Source organism: Plectropomus leopardus, chromosome 19 (assembly GCF_008729295.1).
Source record: "Plectropomus leopardus isolate mb chromosome 19, YSFRI_Pleo_2.0, whole genome shotgun sequence".
Taxonomy (NCBI): Eukaryota; Metazoa; Chordata; class Actinopteri; order Perciformes; family Serranidae; genus Plectropomus; species Plectropomus leopardus.
Window position 1 is genome coordinate 23266420 of NC_056481.1, and position 12579 is coordinate 23278998.

A 12579-nucleotide genomic window follows, 5' to 3' on the forward strand; every position below is an offset into this window, starting at 1 on the left:
AAATTATGAAGTTATGACTTTTTCTAATTAAAAGGTCAAAGGTCATCCTCACTCTGACATTGTAATGTTTTGTACAAGTACTTTCCTGGCTCCTACTGTTTTATTTCAGGAACAGAAGGGGAGACATTTGGTCAGATATTGATTTGGTGACACTAGTCTCGGTGCCCACCTTGAAACTCTGCTCCACCTCCACCTGAGGAAAGTAGTGTGTGAAGTATCCATGTTTTTGACTACTCCTACTCAGCTAAATAATTATGGGAATCTTTCCTTTCATAATACCCCTTCTTCCAAAAATACACATGTTGGCTTGCTTTTTGCAGTTGCATACCTACTTGTCAAGTCAATTTCTAGTATCACTGATTTTTCAAATTTCTGTGTTTTTTGTCAGGTTTCGCATCGTGTGCAATAAGATCATCACCCACAAGATGTTCGACCACATCGTGTTGGTCATCATCTTCCTCAACTGCATCACCATCGCCATCGAGAGGCCGAGCATCACCACTGTTGTGAGTTTCAAATGATATTTAAGAATACAAATACGCAATTGAGCACATGCTATGTAACTATTTGCTCTGTTACTCAATGAAAAGGTGACAATTTAAGTGTATGGAGAAGAGGAAAGACAGCCTGAAAAATATTAGGAAAGGCAAAGAAACAGACACCTATATATCATAACATAAAAGTTATTATAAAATTTTAAAAAATCTATCTATCTATCTATCTATCTATCTATCTATCTCTCTATCAATCTATCTATCTATCTATTGATATCGATACCTTTATCAATATTTCTGTCTATCTATCGTTCCATCTATATCTATATCTAAATCTATATCTATCTATCTATTTAGCCATCTATCTTATCCGTTTATATATATATATATATGTGTGTATATATATATATTATATATATATATATATATATTATATATATATATATATATATATACAGTATATGTATATAAACACAGGTATTTTTGAAATGAAATAGGTGTGTGAAATCTATCATAAAAATCTCACTGGCAGCTTAAAAAAAGTCTGAATAAAAATGGAGATGAAAGCGAGGAAGCACCTGTCAACAAGTCCAGCCTTGATGTCTGTTCAAACAAACACATTCGCCTAAAACAGAACGACTGCTGCAGCTTCCTCTCCAAAGAGAAAAGAAGTGGAACACTTTGTAAGCAGGGAACCACTCCTGTTTGACTGTGAGCCAGTAGCTGTGGGTAATGTGTGCTACACCCCTGTATCTCCTGACTGCATCATCAACACCATCACCTCCTTAGCTAATGCACCATCCCTTCAAATGGACGAGGCCTGGCCACATGCCCTGCAGCAACACATATACACACACCTAATTGTGTATCCTTTTCGACTTCCAGCCATAGCAGCGGAACACAGTCCAGCGGCTCCATGCACAAACACAACAATTATCACTGTTTGATTTTTTCCCTCACTGAACGAGGTGTTTCGTAGATGGGCCTAATTGTGGTTCGGTCTCGCTGGAACGCTCCATTCTGCTTGTTTTGCGACTGAAACGCGGAGGAGACAGTGCCTTTGTAATTGATTCAATTATCTTTGGGCCGGTGTACATGACTAATGTCCAGGAAAAGAGATGTTTAACAAATGGAGGCCCGGCCACGGGCAGCTCTGTCTAATCAGGCCAGAAAGATCACACGTACGCGATATAAATGGGATGATTTGTTGCCTCTCACCTCTGCACACACTTAATACAAATACACAGAGTCCACCACAGCAGGCTCGCTAACATTCACATCAGAGAGCAGTGTTTTTTGCATGCACATACATTTTTGTCAGCTTCCCGCCATGGCCGTTGTGTCCAGTCTGCACCCTGAGGCCATTATTGAAATGAGATGGAAATGTATGAGGCGGCAAGCAGCCCCGAGAAAAAAAAAAAAAAGAAGGAGCAGTCTTTTGAGCCGCGATGCTTGTTGCTCCACATCTCATTTGGCTGTGTGGTCATCGAATGATGCTATTCGTTTGCCTGCGTGGGTTGTTTTGAATTAATGAAGCCGATTGTGAATCGATTGCCACTCGCTGATTCTGTTTTGGGCTGAGTATAACAACCCAACATGTATAATTTATCAGTCCGCTGCTTCTCTTTTGAAGTAGGTCCTGCTTTGCATCACCTGTGGTGCCAGCCTGACAAAAGACACGTTATATTCTTTAAATAGAAATTTCGTCAGTAAGTCAGTTCAGAGATAACACATTTTAGTCACAACATTTTTAGTGTGGAATGCAGGCTGAATAATTAGTTTATGGAAGCTATGTCAGACACTTTGTGTTTGGCTCGCAGTGCTCGGCTGTTTTGGTTTGGTGCTGGATGTTGCCTGGATACTGTCTTCCTGTTGCTCAGTGGAAATGATTGAGGATGATTATACCACCTATTATGATTTATTATTCCTAATTGAGCTAGGGGACAATACATCACTGTCTGGAGTTCTAAATTGAATTATATCAGCATCACCAGTATAAAACACAATCAATCTGAGTTTTCTGCATCCACATCATCAGCTCCAGACAACATTAAGATAGAGAGATGGCGCTACACGCTGGGCAGCAAAGAAAACTTTCCGGGAGGTGTGGGGTGACTCTTTTTATGCTGCTCAGGGTTACAGGAAGGATTTGTAATTGTTTAATTAAATGCTGCTTTCAACAAGATTTTTTAGATAACATTGCATTCCTGTACAGTGACCTACTAAATGAACCCTATGCAATGCCTCATGGAGTTAAAGGGATAGTTCAAGTTTTTTGGAAGGGTGTTGCAAGGGGTACTTATTCATAGACAGTATATTACAAACAGTAGATGTTAGTCAGCACGCCCCAGTTTGAAGAAGCGGGCTTAAGTTTGACATGAAAGCTGAACAATCTACTGCTGTGGAGGGGCCAGCAACAAAAAAAAGAAATGTATTTAAGCCACCTAAAAAAATCAGAGTCACTTTAAGTGTACACTAAATTGACAGTATTTTCACAGCTATACCTTAATTTCAGACAGTTATTTCCAGCTGGAAAATAAAGCCATTGTATCGCTCTCTTCAAAGCCAGAATCCATTGGAAAAAACAGTGATTTAACATTGCTGAACACAGATGCTGCTGGTCTATCACTGCTTCCATCAGTTATTTGTTTGTGTTATTGTGTGACGTTTAAAACGGTTAATTCAGACTCACCAAAGTCACACAATAACACAAACAAACAAACTGATGGAAGTAGCGATAAACCTGCGGCGCCCTTGTTCTGTGAACTAAAAATTAATGATTTTGTCAGTGGAGTCTGGTGGCTTTGATAAGAGCATAAATGGGGAACTGGCCTTCCTGTCCAGCCTGTCTGATGTAGGTAAAGCAGTGAAAATACACTTGATATGGAGTACACTTAAAGTGATATTGATTATTTTCGGTTGGATGTATTTCAGGTGGCTAAAATACGTTGTGTTGCTGACCCCCCATTTACAGCAGTGCATTACGCAGCTTCTGTGTCAGACTCCAGCCTGCTTCTCCAAACTGGGGGCGTGCAAACTTGCATGTTGTAACACCTGCCAACATAATAACAGTCCACATCAAAATAAACCACGAATGTAATACAAATCTGCAGCTTTTAATCTAATAATCCCACAAACATAATAGCGGTTGCCTACTACAAAAAATGTAATATGTAATTTCCTACAAATGTTACAGCTAGTACATTTGCTATGTTTGTGGAAACGTGAAAATCTTCAGCTTTAAAAATTGTAATAACTTCCCACAAATGTAATATGAAAATGAAAAATGATCTTTGTGGTCATTATTGTTTTTTTATTTACTTATACATTTGCCAATGGGTTCAAGTCAGCTCATTAGAAAATATAACGGGTTTGGGCAGAGTGGGTCAAAACGTGTGAAAGCAGCACTCTGAGTAGGTTAAACCCTCGTGTTGTCCTTGGGGTCATTCTGACCCCAAATGAAATCTTTTGCCGTCAAAATATGTCTTTTATACTTATGTAAACAAGGTCTGTTGGCCCTAAATTCCAAAACGAAGGGAAAAATGTGTGGTAATGGGTTGGACTGAAGTAAAAGTAAAGGTGTAACACAGAATCTATTGACAATTTATACAATTTGCTTTAAATAACAGTCAAAACTGGGCGGGGTCAGAATGACCCCAGAGGACAAAAGGTGCTCGGCAATTAGGAGGACATCTGATCTACCCATTGATATGTATTAGGTATTGCTTTGACTTTCTTGTAACTAAGCAAAGTCATTGCACGTCTCTGCCAATACGTTCAACATTGCCTCAACCAGGCTAAGAATGGTTCCTTATATTGTGGTGAGACATATCAGATGCTGGTCAGTCTGTCCATGACTGAAGCAGGAATAACAACACCACCATTAGAGAGGAAAGGAAAAAGGGAGATTCTGAAAAAAAGATGGCTGAATTCCATTTAGTTGCTTTGATTTCAGGATCCTTGGTCACTTGCTCGCTCACTGTCACTCTCTCTGGAGCACTTGAATAGAACAGAACCATCCTTAATGTTTTATGATTCACACTTGTGCTTTTCCTACTATGACAAGTCAAGTGCCTGCTGCATGAAAGTCCTATTTCTTTATTTTCATCTACAGTCTTTTTATTTATCATTTTACTAATTTCAGTCTTCTAAAATGTAAGTATACACATAGAAAACGTAGCTATAGTAAACTTGTTGATTTTGTGCATTTTGTTCGTTTAGCTAGCTAAAATGGTTAACTACAGCTATTTGTAGTTTCTGTGTCTCTTGCCTCTCTCATTCCCTAACACTGCCCGTTAGTTCCTAAAGAATGAAAGTATGAAAAGTCTTCACAGAGGACAGGAATGGCTGCTGTCAAGCCTGGAATTTATGAACCCTCTCAACACCCACATTCCCAGTGATGTCACACTCGACAATACCAGAGACTTCACCAAAAAAAAAGCACTGTCGGACTGCCATCCCTGTTTATGTGCGTGTTTCTGTGTTCCTTGGAGCATGGGTGATGGTACTTGGAGGCCGTGGGAAAGGCAGCCACCTACACCCGCTCACTTGCACACACACGCACATTTCCAGTACATAGACAGTCAGTGGCAGGACAGGGTTTTGTCCCCTCAGACAGAGGGTAAATAGGGTAAATAAGCAGTCGGTGAAGGGAGCTTATTCTTTCTAGATTGCTTGTTTTTTTCTCATCAGTCCTTGTTTAGCTCAGTAAATAGGATCCCATCCTCCCTGGCGTGCACTGCACACACACCACTGAGCCATGCTGCTTCAGGCAACAGGGAGGCATGCGGTGCAGTAAAGTGTATATATGGAGATCTGTTCGCTCCATCCTGATGGTATTGTATTGCGTGCACACTCACAAAACAACATGATGGTGCTTGTTTTCTGAATTGCCTGTTTATCTCTGATTAAAAAAACAAACAACATGCTCGTTTAATTGGAAAACTGCCAATTTCAGCCCAAAATTCTTGTTCTTCGACACAACTGAAGTGTTCCACAAGTGACATGCTTGCTCCCAATGCAATTCATTTATTCATTTAAAAGATTATTTGCACTACGCAAAAATGAAGATAACATTGTCTCTCTCTCTTTTTTCCACCAGTAAAGGGAAATTTTAGGATTTTAGGCGACAAAATTAGATGCCATGTTTGAATTCTCCTGCAGCGCGAATAGTAAACTTTATAATTGCCTGCCAGCCATCATTAGTGAGTGCAACAGGGATGTTTGTAAAGATGGTTTCAGATAGTGTACGAGGAAAATAGCTCCCTCATACATTATTCAGATCAATTTGGAGGCAAACAAAGAACAAACTCAGTAGGAAAACATGCTAAGAACAAAAAAATGCACATTTTGAATCATTAGCACTATTAGCATGTGCCTCATCTTAACCAGGTTTCTCTTCTTTCTTTACTGCAGGAGCGGATCTTCCTCAAATTGTCCAACTACATCTTCACCTCCATCTTTGTGGCTGAAATGGCTATAAAGGTGAGACACAGGATTTACACTGACACTTGAGCTTTTACTTACATTGTTGGCTGCTGCTTTAAAACAGTCCACACATTCCAACCCCAAGACAGCCGACAACAGCTCACTGTCACACTAGTGCTTATTCACTGTAGACACACAAACAGAAACACAGTTACCTGGCTAAATGATGCTGTTCTGGATTCTGGGGGGGGGTTTGATTTGTATAAAGTATTGATTTTTTTAAAGCTAAAGAAAACAATGTTTTTTTTAGAATTTTTTTTTATTGAATTTTTAAAATTAGCTTAAAGAATTAGGATTTTGAAGCACGTCTTTTTTGCCTTGTTTTTTTTTTGTTTGTTTGTTTTTTATACTAATTTTTTGGTAAATGTCTTCTTTCCTCTTACTATGTTTTGAAAATAATATATCAAATATGCTAAGGTTGTAAAAGGTCAACCAAGTTTCAGTGAATCAAAGGGTAATACAGTTTATGATAGCCGGTTGGAAACTGATGTGGCACAGAGGTCGTTCAGTTTATGCTCTAACCCCTGTACAGTGGTTAGCAAGATGCTCTTTCAGCTTGCGCCCATTCTTCCCATCTTTCCTCGATGTTTACTGATGTTTACGTTTGTAAAGCTCGACCTAGCTCGCTAGCAGCCAGCTAGCTAGAAGTTGTCAGGAGGAGAATTTACAGACTGGTGAGTTGATTTCCTCATCTTGATGAATGATTCACAGTCACAAGCCTCCACCGCCCAAAGCCAATCACAAAAAGTACCACCAAGACTTGCAAAATACACATAAGACAACAAATTTAGGAGTTAAGCAGAGCTGAGAGGTGACTGGAAGCGTCCACACATACGTCATGTATTATGTGATGGGATGCCAGATACTGCTAAATATAATGATTCTGTAGCATGAAGTTTGCATGCTATGGCCTGTGACGACTTATGGTTATGATTTTAAGGTACTTTTGCTTTGCATTCTTCCATGAAGTCATCACAGACTTCTGCTCGTACTCACCCAGTTGACATCAGCTCATATGCCACAAAATATTTAGTATCTCAGGATTTTTTTGGGGACCATACCTCATCGCTTGTCTCCAGCTTTGAGAGGAACGGGATGAAGCATCTGTCTTCACTCACAATGTGCAAATTTTGCATAAGATGGAGAAACCCTCACCAGACTCCCCAAACCGCTCAGACACAAAGCAGCAGAGAGGAATACAGAGTCTGCCTGATACCCGCATGCACTGTAAGCCCCCAAAATACAAAAGAAAACAGAGTTAAGAGGGAGGAAAGGGAGAGGAAGGGAATGAGAGATTGAGACTCAAACAGACAGTGAACACACACAGCGCACACACACACACACACACACACACACACACACTCAGGGCTGTTTCATAATGCTAAGCGGAGGATTGTCTCGACAGTATTCAAATGGACCGGCTTTGAATGGAGGTCCGTGCAGGCGTGGGCGGGAGCGAGCGGAGGCAGAGGGGAGGAAAGTTCATGGGTGTCGCTCATTCAAAGCCTCTGTCTCTATTTTTGGTCCCAGTACAATTGGTGGGCTCACGAACGCAAGGTCCACACACACACAGAGTTCTGGTTGTGTCATTTGTTTTACAGTCTCTTTAAGTTTAATGCCAAATTCTAAAAGGATCCCATATTTAGCAAAAAAAAAGCAAACATGGGATAAACAAATGTGTGTAGTAGAACTTTTTTCTACTTTTCTGCCTCATTAAATAGATAACAATTTTCAAAATGTATCTCATGTCCTTTTATAGGATGCTCGACCATTGGTTTGTTTCACTTAACTACACAATTACATTACTGTTAAGATTTAGCCAAAACCAGCAACAACAGTAAAATGCCGCTCATATTGATGCATCAATATTACTTAAAATGACATCATTCACGTAGGCCATTTTTCTCCAGAATTGTGTGTAATTAATTTTTACCACTTGCCCAATCAGGCAAGTGAGGTGCTTTATATACTAGCCCAGCCTGGAGTTTTACTTGCCCAGTCTAATTGGGCAGTCCTTATGGTTGAGCCCTATATAGGTACTTTTACTTAAATAAATACTTTTTCCACCACTGATTAAAGTCCAAATAAAATGTTATATTAGAATATGCAGAGATTACATTGTTTGATTTAATGTATTAGCATACATTAGCATGTATTAGCAGCAGTATTTAATGTAGTAAAGCAAAAAGTGCAATATTTCCCTCCTAGAAGTAGTGTAGTGGATGTATAATACAATAATTAAATGAAAATACTTGTGTAAAAAATAATCATGGAAAATATTTAGGTGTAAATGCGCTTTGTTTGAATGCAGAATTCAGCAAATTAAAGTAGAAGCTGCACGGACTGTCAGAGATCTCTTTGTTCATAAAGGTGGATCAGCCTCTTTGATGATTCCAGATCATGTACAGTATATACTGCCGTGCATTGATTAGCATCAGCTAATGTCAATTATCTTCTCTCCATCTCCTTTTCACTCTCTTGCTCTCTCATCTCTTCAATCATATTAGGTGTTAAGAAACGCATGAAGCAAAAATAGCTGTCGTGGCCTGATTTAATAACTTTCAGCTACAAAAACAAAAACAAGTTCAACCAGTGTCTATTATTTTCTGGAATGCAAATTGCATTATGGGTAGAATAAATGATGAGTGTGGAACCTATAGAATAAGAAATGTGGTGTAGGAAAGATTGCAGCTTTTATGATCTTCACTGCCAAGATCCAAGTGAACGATCTACAAAGTGAATGAGCTGGGCATATAGGACAGCAAGCGTTAATAAAGACAAAGAAACCTGCAAACGCACAGGCAAAAATAGATATTGAATATATCACGTTATGCCACTTCCATTCAAAATTGATATTTACCTTTGAAACCTCAGGAAATTGCCTTGATTTGTTTAAAAAATACGGCCGATATTCGATATGCCCATATATTACAACTCATTTGAGAAGATGATGCTCTATGCCGATGTTGATGGTTTCTGAATGCAGCACAAGAAAAATGATGTCACTCCAGGTTTACTTTAAATGTGTCCCATACATATCTGAGCCGCAGCAGTTTACCCTTCGTGTTATCTGCTACCTGAGCAACATACAGTGACTGATTTTTGCCGTGTGTTCATGCCTCTGCGTTGTGTTTGTGTCCAGATCGTAGCTTTGGGCTGGTGTTTCGGGGACAAGGCCTACCTGAGGAGCAGCTGGAACATTCTGGACGGGATGCTGGTGATGATCTCTGTTATCGACATCCTCGTGTCTCTCATCTCCAATTCTGGAACCAAGATCCTGGGCATGCTCAGAGTGCTGAGGCTGCTGAGGACCCTGAGGCCGCTACGGTAAGTGGCTCTCCTGGGGACGCTGAAATGTATAAACAACCAAACATACTGAGAAACAGGCCCTGAAGCTGTTGATAGGAATCATAAAATGAAGCCTTACCACAGAATATGTAATCGTTGAACGTGAAATATTTAAAGGCCAGTACTAACCGACCCCATATATATGTGTGTGTGTGTGCTTGAATCGCTCCTTTTCCCAGACTCATGGGAGCATAACAGCGCGGTATGGATGTTTTGTTTTCAGATGCAGGTGGAACAAACTGAGCTTTCTCTCAGCTCTGACATGTACCACCTTTTGGAGGTTTTGGGAGATGTGTGTGTGTGTGTGTAGGCATTCATTTTAGTGTGTGTTCATGCGTGCGTTATTGTCAGCGTGCACACACTTGCACAACTATGTTTATTTGAGCGAGATTAAAGCGGAAATCGCCAATTTGGGAGGCTGCATTTGTACTTACATCTCCAAAAAATGTGTGTGTGGGCACAGAGGGAAATGAAGAATGTGTGTGAAATATCTGACAGGGTCTTCACGTGAGTGCACTCCTTTCGTCCTTAGTTTCAGCTTCAGTGTGTGTTCACATGTGTGCCATTTCCATGCGTGTGGCGTCACGCTTGACTTGGCTCACAGCCGCACGCTCAGTGTCTCGTCTCGTGAAGGGGAGCTCTCAGGCTTCGCCCCGTCTTGAATATTTATCACAGCTCTGAGGGAGAGCACAAAAATCAAATATTCATTTTCTTCCTGCCAAATTTACCCGCTAAACACAACTGATCTTCTCCGTCTTCCTTTTGCTTTTATAACTTTCACCTTTGCCATCAAAGTGTAATCTTTTGCCAAGACTTCTTTTCCTGCCTTCAAACTGTTGCTTTCTTCTTTGAGTTCAAACTGTAACATTTGTTTGTGAACTCGGTTGTGTTGAATGTGCTTCACATTATGTGTGCGTGTCTTTTTAAGTATGCATACCCTGTATCCTGTGTGTGTTTTTATGAGCATTCAACGCTCTTGATCGCAGCAGACCTCACGTTCCTGACATGTAAACAGTGCGTGTGATTATGAGTTGGGTCAGATCAGACCAGAATAATTTGCCTTGAGTGAAATGATGCAGAGGATGTGTTTTATCAGCTTTGTGCTGTGTTGACCTGTGCTCAAGAATACTGCAACAGAATTTCAAAACAAGCAGTCATCACTGATTATTTGTAATTGTAACAGTTTCAACAGGACATAGTTTGATAGGTATGTTTAAGTATGACTCTAGTTTATTGCTATAGAAAACCCAGTGACTTTCAGAGTCAATGGGTTTTTTGAATGGGTTTTTGGTTAAAGCCTTAAACAAGGTCTGTGGTTAACACAAGCTAAAGAGACTTTCACATTTTGTTCTACAACATAAAATAAGTCAGTAAATATCCTACTCCCAAACTTTTAGGCGTGTATGTGTCTTTAAACATCTAGCCACACCAAACTCAGCATTATAGCCTTTTAGCGGTGGCAATGCAACCGTAATGTATGTCATTTTAGCCTAATGTTAGCTTTTTACTTCTGATGATTGCATTTAAGCTTCAAAAATCCTGAAAGTGATGTTCATTTGTAAAGATTATATTGCTGAATAAAACATGTAAACACGATAAACGTTTGTTTACCACAAAGCATATTTTCTGCATAGATCCAAAATCCAATGGAAAAATCCCTTTGGCTTTTTGATGAAGGAACAGTCCACTTTAACCCTTTGAAACCTAAGCAAAATGACTTGATTTCTATCAAAAACATCGGAAGGGGGCAATAAAATATCAAAGAATCTGTAAAAAGTACAAGGAAAGTACATGAAAATTAGTTTAATAAAAGAAAGTTTTTAAAAAATCATGGGAATGACCTGGAAAAAGTGCCCAAAATTATAATGATTTTGTAACATGTTTTTAAGTATGTAATCATGTATCATAATTGAGAATATTTTTCTAAATACTAATTTCTTGACATTTGTGGGACATTTCTTACCAAGTTGCTCATTGCCTTTTTTCCCCGCATATTTTTCCACAGAAATCATTCCAATTTGCTCAAAGTTCAAAGGTTTAAATACTTGTGAAAAGCATCTGAAAGCAGCACAAGAAAAGTGATGTCACTCTCTGCTTCAAAGGGTTAAACATCATCCCTGTTTACCTACAGACTTACTTCCTCACTTTAACTTTGTCCAGCCATCCCCACGGTAGTTCTATCAGCCAGCTTGTGTAGTATAGATTATTATATGAATGTAGAATAGCATCGGCCGTCTACACTCTGACCCTTTCCCTTTCCATATGGAAACACCAAACACAGCAGGGAGTGGGGAGTGCTGATAACAACTTTCCATCTATAGGTGAACTCGGAGCCTACAAGTGAGTGGGAGGAAGGTGTTGAGAAATGCTGTCGGAGAAGCAGCTTCAGACAGAGCGAGGGGAACATACTCAAACATACCTCTGAATGTGCTTTAGTTGCCACTGTGGTTACTAGCATGCTGTTCACTTCCAAGTGAAATGTTAATTTGACATTAAAGAGTGCACTTGCTGTCAAACAAGAGGCTTTCTAATTAGATCTGGTGCAACTGTGACAAACTGAGCACTTGAACAGAGTACCTGATTCTAACTGCTGCTGAATCCTCTTATTTAATCCCCACAGGACAGCACGGCTGAGGCTGTATTAATGTCGAGTAGGGAAGGTTTTAGAGTCAGATTAGAAAACATGTAGCAATTACAAGTTTGGGGGGAAATATTCTCGAGAGCAAAGGGCAACCATTTCTCAAGGGAGCGATGTCTTCAGTTTGAGAAAAATGCAAAATGGCAGAGAGAGATGGGATTAGGAAGAGTGTATGGAGACAGGCAGAGAGTGAGTGAGGAAGAAACAGGAGAGGATAGAAAGAGGAATAAGCACAGATTGGTTGCTCGGCTCTCCCCTCCGCTGAGGCTGCAGATGAGTTACATGAAAGCAATGCTGTAAAATAATTTTGAAGGTGGTTATTAACTTTCACTCCAAAAGGAGGAGCAGAGCATTAAAGGCTATAGCATATTAAGCTATTAGTGTGCTGCTGTGGGTATACTATATGGCTTGGTAATACTGTACAGCAGGTACATAAAACCCTGTTAAAGATGATTCAGTCTGATCAACACAGAGTGGAATTACTGCTCTTGTTGCATTAAAGCCATGTTTCAGTTTAAGTAGTCAACTAACATTCCTTTGGGGAGCACAACATTAGTGGAGCTACTGTACAAATGCTTTTACCAAAAGCAACAACACAAGGTTGGATCTGTT

General features: G+C 39.7%; 1 protein-coding gene across 1 annotated transcript in view; it reads left to right on the plus strand.

The window, feature by feature from the left end:
• The window catches only part of cacna1g (calcium channel, voltage-dependent, T type, alpha 1G subunit), a 190942-nt gene that overhangs the window by 119113 nt on the left and 59250 nt on the right, over window positions 1-12579 (plus strand). Inside the window, exons 19-21 of the mRNA XM_042508301.1 lie at window positions 389-506; window positions 5910-5978; window positions 9124-9308. Coding sequence (XP_042364235.1) covers window positions 389-506; window positions 5910-5978; window positions 9124-9308 — 372 coding nt within the window. The remainder of the gene's footprint in view (window positions 1-388; window positions 507-5909; window positions 5979-9123; window positions 9309-12579) is intronic.